Consider the following 15,382-nt stretch of genomic DNA (forward strand, 5'->3'; position numbering starts at 1 on the left):
AGTTTCATGGGAACAATAGCTAACAATTATTCACCGAAGTGCAGGTGAATAGTTATGGATATTTACCGAGCCACGAATATCCATCACAATAATTGTTTTAGTATATACCACACAAGCTGAATAACTAGTGGACAAAAAAGTTACTTTACTTCTGACAGTATAGCGACAAATGGTATGAAATTTTAAAATCTCGCGCGCCACACGGTAAGCGATTTCTTATTGCAGAACTTTCTTGCAGACAAATAAAACTTTTAGAGACAGTTGTTTAGTTCCTTCAGTGTCATTTCTTCATTTTTTTCTGTGAAATTCGTCTTGTTGTTAAAACCATGCTGAAAAATATTAGATGTTTCATTGTTTTCATTGTAATTTTTGTGCTAGACAGTTTTCGTAAACAAGGGCAGTCGTATAGAGTGTGTGCGCGACGGCCATGTTGGAGTACCGAAACAATACAATGATTTTCCTTTGGGAAATATATTTTATTTTTATTCAAATATCTTCTATTGTTTTAGTCCTCGAACATGGCCACACACTCTATTTTCATTTTTCGCCCTAGAATATGAGGTTGAAAAGATTTAATAAGTTACCATTTTATGCCGTCAAAACCAAACTTTGTTGCCATTTATGTACTTTGTTAACAACCGACTCGTTCATCGCAATAATTTCGTCTTAAGTAACCGTTGCGAAACGGGAAGCCATCTTGTTTCTCTTCGGCTGCTCGGAGGTGAATAGTACTTGGCTAATCACCTACGAGCTAGCCAATCAGCGCGCGCGAAAAGTACTATGCACTTGTGTGGTATATACTAAATTTGATTATTTCCTTAAAATAAAGTTACATTAAATAAACTGTATATAGTTCGCAATTACTACAAACGGTAGATTCACACACAATCAAATGAAGTGTGTTCATAAAGATCAAAAGCATAATCAGGATCAGAATCCAAATCATCACCAAAATAATTATCAATTTTCAATTTCAATTTTCATATTACAAGCATGTGTCGACTTTACAGACTTTAAGAGTCACCAATCTCATTCGTATTTCAATCCAAATTAGACAAACATGAGTTCACTTTCAGAGCCTCAAAGGTAGCAGCGCGCACGTTCGCCCGGCTCCAGAGTCACCAATCGTGTTCAAACTCAAGTCCAAATTAGTCACTCATACGTTGACTTTAAGAGCTTCAGAAATAGCAGCAGCGCCAGAATCACCAAATTTAATGTTGTTCCCATTTAAATTTAAATTAGTCAAACATGCGTTGACTTTAAGAGCCTCAGAAAAAGCAGCAGCGCCAGAATCACCAAATTTAATGTTGTTCCCATTAAAATTTAAATTAGTCAAACATGTGTTGACTTTAAGAGCCTTAGAAATAGCAGTAGCGCCTACCCATCTATCCAGAATAACCAAAGTCAGTCTCAAACAAAATCCAAATTAGTCGAACGTCTCTTGACTTTAACAGCCTCAGAAAGAGCAGCCTGGCCAGAAGCACCTATTCCGTTATTCAACAAATTCAAAAAAGTCAAGCATGTGTTGACTTTAACAGCTTCAGAAAGAGCAACAGCTCCAGCATCACTAAGCTTGTTCGATTTTAAATTCAAGTCAGTTAAGCATGTATTGACTTTGAGAGCCTCAGAAATAGCAGTAGCGCCAGAATCACCAATTCCGTTCTTCAACAAATTCAAATGAGTCAAACATGTGTTGACTTTAAGAGCCTCAGAAAGAGCAACAGCACCAGAATCACCAATCTTGTTCCATTTTAAATTCAAGTCAGTTAAGCATGTATTGACTTTGAGAGCCTCAGAAATAGCAGCAGCGCCAGAAGCACCAATCCCGCTCAGCAACAAATTCAAATGAGTCAAACATGTGTTGACTTTAAGGGCCTTAGAAAGGGCAACAGCTCCAGCATCACCGTTCTTGTTTAATTTTAAGTTTAATTCTCTTAAGCATGTGTTGATTTTAAGAGCCTTGAAAATAGCAGCGGCGCCAGAATCACCAATTGGGTTCTTCAACAAATTCAAATGAGTTAAACATGTGTTGACTTTTAGGGCCTTAGAAAGAGCAACAGCACCAGAATCACCAATGTTGTTCCATTTTAAATTCAAGTCAGTTAAGCATGTGTTGACTTTGAGAGCCTCAGAAATAGCAGCAGCGCCAGATTTACCAATTCCGTTGTTGAACAAATTCAAATAAGTCAAACATGTGTTGACTTTAAGAGCCTCAGAAATAGCAGCAGCGCCAGATTTACAAATCTCGTTCTCACCCAAATCCAAATGAGTCAAACTCGGGTTCACTTTAAGAGCCTCAGAAAGAGCAACAGCGCCGGAATCACCAATCTTGTTCCCATCCAAATTCAAATGAGTCAAACATGTGTTGACTTTAAGACCCTCAGAAATAGCAGCAGCACCAGAATCACCAATCTTGATCAAACCGAAGTCCAAATGAATGAAACATGTGTTGACTCTAAGTCCTTCAGAAATAGCAGCAGCGCCAGAAGCACCAGTCTCGTTCCCATCGAAATCCAAACTAGTCAAACATGTGTTTACCTTAAGTACTTCAGCTACACGGAACAGTTCTTTGATCTCGGCAGGATTAGACACATCTGCAAAAAGACGAAAATACCACAAAAGTCCGTTAGTTTGTTTTGTAGTTAATTCTCCCCTTTTTATTATTACCGTTTTCCTCATTGTACACTAATTTAATCTGGCTAAACCGGCGCGCCGGCCTGCATTTCGTTAACACAGAAGAAAAAACAAAGTTCAAAGGCTTCAAAATTTAACATAATGAATCCTTATTTTCAAATTTATTTTTACTTCACAAAACCCCGACATATTTCAGACTCATAAAAAATGGAGACTAAATTAGATGCTCCGCATTACGGAAATGGCTTTACTTGCATGGCTTTGAGGACTGGAAACTGGAAACTCATATTTGCGGCGCGTTTTAACGTTTTAACATAATTAAGGTCCCTGTAGTCAACCGTACTAACAAAACGCAATGAAGGAGTAATATAAAATATTACGTAAGGCTGTTAATTGCTAGCAAACATTTGAAAGTGACGCCAGCTCACTGAATGTTGTTTGATTACAAGTGCGTTAACATTATTAAGTTAGCCTGGTTTTGGGGTTTTCTTTCTTCTATTTCCAACAGCAAAATTGATCCATGAAGCGGCGACAACCTCCTACTCTTTGTCACTGCTTCGCGGTTCAATTATGTTTGTTTACTCTGTGGCTACGCTCCGATTTGAGACGATTCAATACTGAATTACTTTGGCTTTTGAAATCCTTGCCATTGCTTTATACATTCCAGTACTTCTTTCTTTAATGTTTATCATCAAAAGTTTTCTAGCTTACATTAAGGGTAGCTCAGAGAAGTAAAGACCTGAGTGAGTGAGTGAGTGAGTAGATATGAAAAAGGGAATAGACCTTTAGATTTTAAAACAAACAGAGTACGAGTTTTTGCGCGCGCGTGAACCAGTGTCATTTTGGCGTAAAGCGAAGTAGTAGTTTTTGTAAGGACGGGGTGGTGGCGAAAACAAGTCTTCGAAACTTAGAGGATTTCGCTTTTTCGGAATCACGAAAGGGCTTAGCTATGATCATTTTTAACAACTACGTCAAGTTTATCGCTTACAGAATAAAGTTCAATGAAGGGAAATCTCGTATTTATAGTCGTAAACGTGCTAGAACTCTAAAGGTCTCTTAAGGCAGGGGCTTCGCCCTTGATGCCATTAAAACTTCAGACACAAGTGTAGTTCCGGCAATATTTTACAAAACAAAATACCGTAGAATGTTGTAAAATATTTCCTCTTAAGTCTGAAAAAAAAAGCAGAGTACGAAATTTCTCTCACAGGGTTTGAACCGGCGGCACCTGTATGATGTGTTCTGCACAAAAAGTTAATCAATGGCTACTATGAGCAACTACTGGATAGAGAAGATACACAAAACTTCGGAAGCTTAAAGAAAGGACAGGCAATTTCTTGTGACGGACGAAGCGCTTCTATAAGAATAATGAGACAATTTACAGCACAAAAAAATACTCCTTTGGTCCGTAATGGTTAGTTTTTCTAATTATAATATCGAATAAGATATATTAGTTGCGAATTAAGAATTGCCCAAAAATTAAACTTGAACAATTGCACTGATTCTTGCGTTACATGGGCGAATTTAATCCACTCGCGATAAATTAAAAATCTTAACCGTTCACTAAAACAGTTAAAACAGCTAATCTTGTACCTCCAAAAACTAATTATACTATGACGCCGGGCCACATTTTTACGTTCTTTTTTTTTTTTTTTTTTTCAATTCTCACCTTCCTCTCCAGAACCCAACCACACACTCTCCAGTCCACACAGATTGACCTTAATGGTGTCCTCAACTTCTTTCCACTGCTTTAAAAGCTCTATGAAATGTTCCTCATCCAGAGAGTTCATTTCCTGATTCTTCATTTCATCAATAACATCTTCATATCGAGCTCCTCCTAATCGCACCAGCGTGTCCCGGATCTGCTGCCAGTATTCGCTAAACACTGCATCACTCAAAGAGGCCCCCCTCGCCTGGTCAAACACAGCATTCATAAAATAATTAATAATTACACGGGCAATGTCAGCCTCACGGCTGATGTCCTCGGAATGGGGAGGAGCATCCCAACCAGCGGGTGGAGGACTCAGTTTGCAGATTGTCCTCAGGAGGACCATCAGGAGGGCGGGGCTGAAGCCTGTGGATGACACTGAAGAAGGTGTGTCAGGATACAGTTTACTCCACTGCATTGAATTTACGATTCCTGCGTTTCGAAGAGACTGAAGTTCAGAGTGTGCTGGGTCACGTTTTAAGAAGTTTTGAAGATTCTGTGGTGGAATGATGGTGTCAAATATTTGCCTCAGTACTTGTGAACCCACGCTGACCAGGAGTTGGCATAAACGAGCATAATTTGTTCTTTTCCTTTGGTAGGTAAGTTTTGGGTCGAGACCTACAACAAGAGTTACGGAAACATTTGATAAGAGCTCTTCCTTCTATCTTTGCTGCTGAAGGTTAATTTTCCTCTGCTTATCGCTAAAGGCAAGAAATTAAAAAAAATAAGCACCTTTCAACTCGAATATTATTTAAGAGGTGAATTCTCCAACCTTTTTCCCTTTTTGAATTTGAGCATTGCAACCTACCACATAACCGTAATTAGTCAAGCGGACGGAAAAACGCTATCATTCTGAAAAACCTGGGAGCCGCATTTAATTTCAGTCCCTGGGAAGACAGGGTTTTATTGTCTTTCACCTGCTTAGTATTCTCTATATAGAAACGTTACCCTCATTTGTATTCTTTATAGGGTAACCTTCTATATAAAGAATACTGATGGGTAAAATACTTTTAGCGTAATGCCTAGAATAACATGAGTTACAAACAACAAACAACTTTGAAAAAATATACCATAACAAATACTGCACAGCGTCTGTGGAGGGTAACTTTCTCCCGCGTCTTTGCACACTTCCTCCAAAAGTTCAGGGACTCGCGAGCCATGTCGCAAACGTGAAGGTTAGTTATTACAAGTTTTTTGAAAACATACCTGCATTGTTCCCAGTCATTTCTTCAGACGGCTGAAAAGCCTGGGTAGCAGAACGAGACATTCCGCATTTTGCTTGCGTTGAGCTCAGACAACCAGAGGAGGCAACTGTTGAAACAAAGAATGGACCAAACTTAGTAGCTGTAGTGACGTTTTAAAGCTGTAAAAGCTGAGTAAAGTTGAAACCATTTGACTGAGTCTTTAAATAAGCTATTTTGGAATAATTCCGTGTGACTTCATTGTCTACAACATCTTTTCGGTGAGATTTGTCTGAAATGTCAGCCGTCTCTTCCCCCTAACCAACTACAGGGATCCGCGCCCCCTGTGGGTTAGGGGGACGGCTGACATTTCAGACTACGGTGAGATTAACTCGGGAAAATATTAAGAGTAATAGACCACTTATTTTTCTTACACAGAAAGCGGTGGTATGTAGCAAAATTCCTTCCTATCGAATTTTCTTGAATGATTTCTCTAAATTGTGAAACACCTTAAAACTTTAATCTGTGCTACCAAGGGAGGCGACGTGGTCGAGCGCTGGGAGGCGGGCATTAATTACACTGAAATTAACTCTGACCTGTAGCGGTAATATGCTCCGCAGGATAAAATGTTGATGAGTTGAAACTGTCCCCAGTTTTCCTGGCCTTTGTCCCAGCACCAGACGCGTTATCTTGCTGGTCCCCATTCCTTCTCCTTTTTACTGTACTCTGGCTAGTTTCGGGCAATGAAGCAACTGTAAAAAGAAAGTAAAGTTGTACGTTAGTGTCGATAGTTGAAATAAAGAGAAGGTTCGATGAACAGCTGTCAGCAAGAAAACAAAAACAATTAAAATTAATGACAAATATCTTCCCAGATTAAGCAAATTCATGGAACCATAAAAGAAACTACAAATGGAAAGCAACGAAAACATCAAAAACACACTCAAAATGTAGTCTCCTATGTTTTCAGCTCGTTTTTGCCCTTCTAAAGGCGTATTTTTATGACTAATACAGTGTGATCTGTTAAAATTTTTTCGCTAAAACTCTTAAGTATAAGGAAACTGAATCTTATTGCTGGAATTCACGAGCTGTTGTTGACTTTACTAAAATGCTAGTTGACCTTTGCGATTTTTATCGAGATATTTGCCCTCCAGAAAACGAAATGAATTAGTTTTCCAGTGTAACAACATGTTGAGCTGAAATTTTTCCAAAGAAACCTTTAGATTTTTTTGCAGATTTTCTCTGGATATATATTCACCGAAAAGAACCGTTAAATGGTACTGTTTACAGAGGTCCGATTCAAGACTAGAACTACCAAGCAAACTATCAAAGTATATTTATTGCTCTAACTTGGATTTACAGCCAGCTAACATTTCTCATTTCCTGGTGCCAGGCTGAGACCTTAAAGTCAGGCCCGTAGCAAAACTAAAGCAACTGGGGGGCCAAGCAAATCGGTTAAACATAACTATCCCCTCCCCCCCCCCCCCATCACCTTAAACACAGACTAATTAGGGAGTTTTAGGGGGGACTAAACCTAAATGAATGAAATTTGAAGAGTTTTTAAGAAGGGATAGGGGAAAGAAAATTATTTTTGGAACACCATCAGACAGTTGATACCCACGCAAGCGCATTGACCCCAGGTTGGTAGTGGTAACTTGGTGTCCGTCTATTAATTATTAACTACAAATTCTAATTTTTAAACTTCACTAAATCTGCAATATTTCTTATTTCTCTTAATTTTACCAATCCTTCTAGAAAAACTATCTCCTCCCAAATATACCCAAAAATCACCCAAAAATTCACAAAACACCCCACAACATAGATTCATGGAATAAGCATAGAGTTTTTGGATTGCTTGAAACGTTAATGAGATATTTCTATTAAAGCCATGTCAAGTGCGGAAAAATGGCGTTTAGGTTAAGTCCCCCCTTAAGATGCAACGAGAACGTAAAAAACCCAGTGGATTTACTACCCAAAACAATTACTTTGTACCTGCATCGCACTTTTTGGTACATTTAATTGCTGTTTCTTTTACGCGGACGACCACGTTAAATCTCCTAATTTCACGTTTGAAGGAGGACATAAACAAACGACGATCATTTCTTTTTTCTTTTTTTAAATTTGGAACTGGGAAGTAAGAATCCGAATGCAGGATAATTTATTTTTCTGTGGCCCTTGAGAGGACATATTTCTGTGCCTTTCGACAACACTGAATTGTTATAAACTAAGGAAATTTATATCGCTATTAATAAGCCTGTGAGCGGATGTCTTAGAAAACAAATAGTATATTTCATGGCTTGAGATTGATTGATTTTGATCCATTTTGGTCCTTATTTCCGATTCACAAGGTAGCAGTTCCTTTCTTGCTGTTGTATATAAAAGCAAACTGTTATATAGTGAAGGTAATTGACATTAAGTAAACGGATTATTGATTGATGAACATTAATTTTAATTTGTTTTAATTTGATTTATTTATTTATTTATTTTTTTGTCGTTGTTTTTAAACGTCCAGAAATTCTGAGGGTCTCAAGCCCCTTCGTCTTGCTACGGACCTGTTAAGGGAACTTAACTATTGAGCTTCCGAAAAGTAACAGTAAGGAAACCAGTGGCACTTCAGGTGTGTAGCTGTACATTTCTTTGTCATACTCTGCATGACAACAGCGTGAAAGGACAAAATCTGAGATACAACGTCACTACAATCTCTCTTAGCTGTGAACACTGTCCCTTAGAATTTAACTCCTGGAATTTCAGCCACATAGCGAAAACAGAATTACCATTAGTTTGAGGAAGGTAAATTTTATTTACATTGTCACATATTCAATATACTTTCCAAAGTTTACCAAATGAAAAGGCCACAGATACAAACAAAATCGAAACGAAAGCTTTACCTTGTCTGAGCCGAAGACTAGCATTGTGAATGTGTCCCAACACGAGTGGGTTGATGCGGAGACCTCCGGGGCGATATGGAGTGATAAATATGTCGCGCCCAAGACTACTGCAGAGAACACGGATGAAAGTTTGATAGTAGTTGGCTGCAGCAGGTAGAACCCGATGATCGCCCCATGTGCCGTCTTTCTCCATGCCTCTTAAGTATTCATGTCACGATGGGTATCCAAAGACAGAGTTACACAGTGGTGTTCCGTCGTGCTTTATAGGGAAATGAATTTTTAAAATATCAATTTGCCATCAAAGTCTTGGGAATTGAAATGTTGTTGTGAAGCGCAAGATGTTTTGGGATGTTTAAGGAAATGACGCCAAAAGGTTGTTTGGTAGATTAAAACTGAACTTCTGTTGGACAAATGCATGAATGAATTTTTGTGATTAACAAAATAAATAATAAATTGTTAATGTCGCAGTTCCTATTACCATTAAGTTAACTAGAGATCTCAACAGACAAATAATAACAACGTGATGTTTGGCGTAAAGGGGGAACACCGCTCCGCGATCGGCGTGACAGACGACTCCCATAGCGTGACCATAAAGCCTTACTTATCTCCCCAGCGCTATTAAACTGTATTAATGACCAGCGCTGGATCGGACAAGTTGTAGGCAGGTCCAAAACTAAAACAATCTAATAGCCTAACTCTCCACGGCACTACGAACTGAAACCTCCGGCCAGCATAGTGCAAAGAGTATTGGCATTTTTTAAAACCAGCTCAAGCCTAATATTCCGCAGCGCTACGAGCCGACTCCGCCGGCATGCGCTGGATAAAAGCATATAACGAGCTTCAAGGTTATAGAGCTAAAAATAGCCTAAAAACACAAAGCTTGGGGAAGTCGCTGCGAGACTTAACCGAACGCGAACCTGAGAGGTGAACCCAAATTTATTGGAAAAAACAACAACCAAACCTCCAAAGGGAGGGAAGGGTGGGAATTACAAAATAGAGACACTAGAGGTAGACCTTACAGTAGGTAATACAGCAAGCGAGTGATACTCGGACTTTTACTAGACCTTTTATAGTTAGACATATGTCTAGGACTAAGCCAATGGCAAGTAAAGTACTATCGAATACATGAGATTCACGTAGCGCTGAACGAGACATGAATAGAGGTATTTATACCTTTTAGCCATACAAAACGAAGGATATAAATGTAACAGACGGTATTGCAACATGCTAGAAGAATAGGTATTGTACAAGGAGAGTAAAAGTACATCCATGACCAATTTGCATTACGTAATGCTAACTGTTGACACAGTAACAACTGAGCTCAAGAGCGTCACGCTCCATTAACTGCGTTTTACAATTATGTTGTAAAACTTTAAATAAATTTACGAAGATATGTATTATGGCATCTCAATGGGGTCATTAGTTGATAGAGGGAAGGGGCCCTGGGAATCAGGCCTTTCCTTTTCTGTCAGAGAATAATAATAATAATAATAATAATAATAATAATAATAATAATAATAATAATAATAATAATAATAATAATTAATAATAACAATGATATTTATTGAGGGGGTCCAACTCGCCAATGCGGTTTACAGTGGAGCCCTCCTAACCTACCTAAATAAAAAACTAACAAAATACAAAATAGATAAAAGCAAATATGTTCCTAATAGTAAAAAAGTTAAGTTATCGAGTAAAAAATAAAAACAAGGCTTAAAATCAGTCCAAGTCTTTCAAAAAGGTTTTCAGTTTTGCTTTAAAAACACAAAACATCGGCTTCCTTTAGGTCAATCGGAAGGCTGTTCCAGTCTTTCGCAGCTTTGAAAGTAAAAGTTTGTTTACCCCAATTAGTTCAAGGAAGAGGCAAACGAAGATCGTTAGAGCGTCTTGTGTTATGGGAATGAACAGCATGATTTCTATTAAAATTAAAGTCAAAATCAGTCGATCCAATTAGGCATTTGTGGATTGAAGTACAACGGTGGAAAAAACGTCTCGTAGAGAGAGGCTTGAGATCTAGTCTCTTTAGCGCTTCAGTTGACGAGCTTCGTGGTGGAAGCTCCAACATAACTTTAGCAGCTTTATTTTGTAGAATTTGCAATTCCGGACATCAGGGTATCATTATTTTTGTCCCCCCATACAACGTCTCCGTAATCAAATAGAGGTAGGATTAGGGTATTAGGGTATTTAAGGTAACCCTGGTTTGTAACGGCAGTAGGTTTCTGATTCTCCTAATTTGGCCTATCCTCTAGTTAATCTTCATGCAGATAGCATCGACGTGATCTGCCCAGGACATAAACAGCTAGCTCAGAGGAGGCGAATATTTAAATTCTAAAAGCTAAGCAATATTCTACAAATTAAATTTACAAAGAGGACTAAAATGAACTTTTACCAGAAAACAAAAGAACAGAACAGAAAAAGAAGAGAAAATATTCCTGAAAAATGACGCACTCTTGTGAAAACTAAAGTCAGCGAACGACCTTAGCGAGCAGGTATCGAGATGGCAAAGTTCATTTTGATTGGATGGTTTTCAGAATTCCTACGTGAGGTCATCCTAAGGTCAGTGATTGGATGTTTTGAAAAACTCATTGCTCAAAAGAGAAACAAAAGTTATTGATTAACTAAAATTTATTTCATGTGTTCATTAAATTGTGATTTTACCACTGACTTACCAGCTTAGAGTTTTCCCTGAGGAATCCAACTAATGTTTCCAGTAGTTCTCTTTGTGATATTTCGCTTTCTTTTACACTTTGCAGCTGCTCGGATAATGCATAAAACATGCAATTTCCAGATGCTGGGTTTTCGGAAATTATGAACCCTTTTTCTGATGCAATCTTTATGAGATCCGCTGACAAGTTAGATTCCTTGCTCACTTAGTGTGTTTCAAGTTGCATTTATTGTAGATCATGACATATGTTGTCAACTGGAAGAAAGTAAAAAATAATAAACATCTTTACCACGGGGGGTCTTTTCTGTTGACGCTTATACATTTCGCCGATAAAGCGCCAAAAAAACTTTACAAAACAGAGTATCACACAATACCATCCCTAAAAATCCCCTAGCAACAACTCTGATTTCATTAAACTAATCTCCAATTGCACGAGAATGGAATTAATCGGATTTTGCAACAATAAAGAGCTGGCTTTGTCTATAGAGCGTTTTCATTCACGTGACAACTGGCCATATTGGTTAACTGAAACAAAAGAAAGTATTTGCATAAAAATAGAGTTCAATTCCCAGAAGTCCAGTTTGGAACACCAATATGGCCGCCACTTCTTTGTTTTGGAACACCAACATGGCCGTTGTGACGTCACGTGAAAACACTTTATACAATGTAGTTTCCTCCTCTAGGTAGTCGTAATTCTTCATATTACTGGTCAGCCCGATAATAATTGACGTCTCCGGTGGCTAAAGTCTTTTTGTCACCCTTTCGGCAAAACGTACACATAGTATATGACGGCCTGGTGGTGAGAAACAAAACATTGTAACGGTGGGATGGTCCTCGAGATAAACAAACTTGTTGTCTTCCGTTTGTCAAAAGTTAGAGATCTTTTGGGCTTCCTTCACCCAGGAATCTTGAGAAATTTGTTATTAAAATAGTAAATACAATAAAATATAACAATGTAATAAAATCGAAACCAGAATCGTAAACAAAAACTTGAATCTTTACGTTAAAGGGTTGCAACATCGACCAAGCGAATTTGTTTTGAATGTAACAGACTTGAGCCGATAATAGGTTTCCATGCCTGCTTGAACGAGTAAAACGTCCAAAAATTGAGTAATTTATAATGTTTAAAATATACCTGGCTGACTCATGTCCTTATTTTCCTGAGTGGTCAGGGCAGGAGATGAAAACTTTGTGCTTGCCAAGTTATTGTGCCGAGCTGAGAAGACTAAAAGAAAAATCTGTTGATACAAGACATGGAGGTGAATCCGTTGCTGTTGAAGTAATCGGTAAACTGCAAATATATCGATTTTGATCATATAAATTCAGGTTTTATGCTATTTACATTTTTATTTTGTATGTCCACAAATGGCAGAATGTTGGCAGACATGCAGGATGTTTGAATAAGGAACTAAGTACCGCATCCAATGACAGAATATTTGCGTGAAATAAAACGCTTTATATCCCAGTTAGCTTGCTTTAACTCGAACTTAAAAGTCTTCAACCTGGCGTTCTAAGTTTTGAATTTTGCTGGCAAAGAATATTTGACATGAGATTCCGGTTTTGCCTAACGAACTATGGATTTAGAGCCATACAGTAATTTTCAGGGAGCTGTTTTTACTCCAAAAAGGATATTGAAATTTCTATGTTCAAAATTGGGGGGTCATTTTAACTCCTAAATTTAAAACTAAATCTGTGGTAAAATAAGGCCGTGATTGGAGTAACTTTTAATCTAAGTGAAGTTAGAATAACCCTAAAATGGAGTTAAAATTTTATGGTTAAAAAAAAACTCCTTTCCAGGGTTAATTTTACCTCCTCGGTTTAACTCCAAATCTGGAGTTCATTCAACAAATTAATTGGAGTTATTTTTACTCTTCAAGGAGGTATTATAACTCTTAAAAGGAAGTCAAAATTTTGGGTTCAAAATAACTCCTTTTGGGGGTCATTTAACTTCTAAATTTAACTCTAAATCTTTGGTTAAAATAACTCCAAGACCGGACTTTTTTGACTCCGTAATTGGAGTATTTTTTTCTCTGTGGAGTTAGTATACCTCTAAAATGGAAATTTAAAATAATTAAGGTTTAAACTACCTCATTTCTGGGGGTCATTTTAATTACTTCTTCTGTTTAACTCCAAATCTGGAGTTAATTTAATACATCAAATCGGGAATTGTCTTTACTCTTCAAGGAGGTAGTATAACTGTAAGAAATAGTTTAAAATTTTAGGTTTAAAACAACTCCTTTCGTGGGGTGATTTTAACTCCCTCAATTAACAACTCAAATCTGAGTTGATTTAACACATCAAATGGAGTTGCCGTAACTCTAACAAAAAGTAAAAATTCACTCCTTTAACGACGGTGTCTACTCTTTTTACTGCGCATACGTTTTGCGCATCTCGAGATACTCGGTCTCAGGGAGGGGGGGGGGGGGGTGGAGGGGCTGGCAGCTACCTTCGATCTTGCCGCTTTTGGGAAATGGAAATGGTAATGGTAATGCATTACCAAGAAAGAAATCTGTCAATCATTCGAAAACCGTATAGAACATGCGCTAAATACGAAGGATCCGTGCCATTTTGTCCGTGGCGACTCCACTGTGGAAAACGCAGTCGTTTTTAGTCATTGTTTATTTACTGTTAGCATATTTTTTTTTGCGATAGTACGAGGTTTGAACACGATGATTAATCAAGCCCGCTGGAATGGGTCTCAGCTTTGTATTAGGTTAGTAGAGCCGTCGCTATTGAAATTGCGAGCGACACACTTTCAGCCGAGCTGAGATTTTCCCAGCGAGTGTATGTGGTGAAGAATATGACTTGTAAAGTAGCGAACGATTATAGTTTTCGTCGTCTCAGGAAGATATTGTACGCCGACAAAAGAAGAGATTTCAATTTCGATTCTTCTTCAGCTCTGAACTAGAAGCCACGCAGTGTCTCACGACTGCCATCGCGAAAATCCTAGAATGCAAGCTTATTTCTCAAGATCAACTCGTGAACTTTAATGTAAGCTTTTTAGGAGTATGTGTCCCACATTTTATGCATATTAACTTTTGAAAGCGTAGTTACGAATGAAACAGCACCTTTTTTTAATGGAATTTTCCCTTTGCTTTAATGTTGCGTGGCGACAGTTATTCCTGTAATATTGTTAATAATTGTTATAATTTTAATGAAAAATGGTTTTTAAACCGTGTCGCTGCCAGTCCCCCTATGCTCCGGTTTTCTATGGGTGGTGCCTACTAATACAGGGGTATTTTTGTGCAGTTTAAAATTATGCGCAGAAAGCAGAACCTAGCGAGTGCCCTTGGTATTCAAAAAGAAAATTGGGGGTAACCAAGCATTTTTCATTTTTTTCAGCGATAAAGCTTCAATTTAGATTAAAATTGCCATATATTGCTTTGTATTTTATTATTTTTTGGAATAATTGTTTCTTGATTATCTCTTAAAAATGCATGATTACCCAAATTTCCTTTTTGGATTCCAATAACCCTTACCAAGATCTGCTTTTCCCGCAGTCATAAATTGCGAAAAATATTTTTGTATCAGTAGGCACCGTCCTTAGCTTCTTAAACTGGACCTCCTAATTCTCAGAATTGGATATGGCTTTTCCTTTAAAGAAGAAGATAATTTTCCATCAGGGTTTGCTGGTCAGTTACCATAGCGGTTTTTTGAACTCGTCCATCATTTTTTATCTGGATTACACTAATAATTAAAACACGACCACGCAAATACTAATTTTTGGCTGCGAAGCTGAAAAACGATAAGCGTTTCTTGTGACCTGCAGTGTTAGGGTTAATTTTCAAGACGTTTGTCTGCAGATATAATGTATTCGTTTGTAAATGCACCCTTAAAGTCTAACGTAACACAAGACACTGAACAGTCGTTTTTCGAGAGATACACATTAAAGAACATCACATTTACAACAATAAAGTGTGAAAATACACGCTTTTTCGATTGAGTGTTGAGCGTGGTAAACCAAAAATAAAGTGATCACTCTGTCCAATCATAACAGACGTAAACAGTGCAATGAACCAATCAAAATGTGAAGCTAAATACTGAGATTAAACTGGCGCAAATCATGGGGGGCAGCGTGTGAGTAAAATGAGAAAACGGCGCGAACTTTGCTAACCAATCATAAAGCGCAGTAGCAAACGCAAATTAAATTACTTTTGACACCCAATTGAAAACCGCTCTATGTTGAGTACGCAAACAGAGTTTTTCAATGAGTTTTTTTTAAACAAAACCCTGACCGAAATAACCTGCAAGCAGAGGTGCCTGGACGTTCTTTGTATTGCAAAAGACAACGCCGAGCGAGCTGGTACGTAGG

General features: G+C 37.9%; 1 protein-coding gene across 1 annotated transcript in view; it reads right to left on the minus strand.

Moving 5' to 3' along the window:
* Positions 1-1,395: 1,395 nt before the first annotated feature.
* Positions 1,396-15,382, minus strand: part of LOC146489772 (uncharacterized) — a 55,542-nt gene continuing 41,555 nt past the window's right edge. The window contains exons 10-14 of the mRNA XM_085103300.1: positions 12,206-12,308; positions 6,117-6,272; positions 5,546-5,650; positions 4,301-4,957; positions 1,396-2,594 (exon numbers count right to left, since the gene is read on the minus strand). Of these exons, the coding sequence (XP_084959426.1) occupies positions 1,411-2,594; positions 4,301-4,957; positions 5,546-5,650; positions 6,117-6,272; positions 12,206-12,308 (2,205 nt within the window). The 3' untranslated portion in view covers positions 1,396-1,410. The remainder of the gene's footprint in view (positions 2,595-4,300; positions 4,958-5,545; positions 5,651-6,116; positions 6,273-12,205; positions 12,309-15,382) is intronic.

The sequence above is a fragment of the Pavona decussata genome, unplaced genomic scaffold, assembly GCF_977016875.1.
Source record: "Pavona decussata unplaced genomic scaffold, jaPavDecu1.1 SCAFFOLD_3, whole genome shotgun sequence".
Classification (NCBI taxonomy): Eukaryota; Metazoa; Cnidaria; class Anthozoa; order Scleractinia; family Agariciidae; genus Pavona; species Pavona decussata.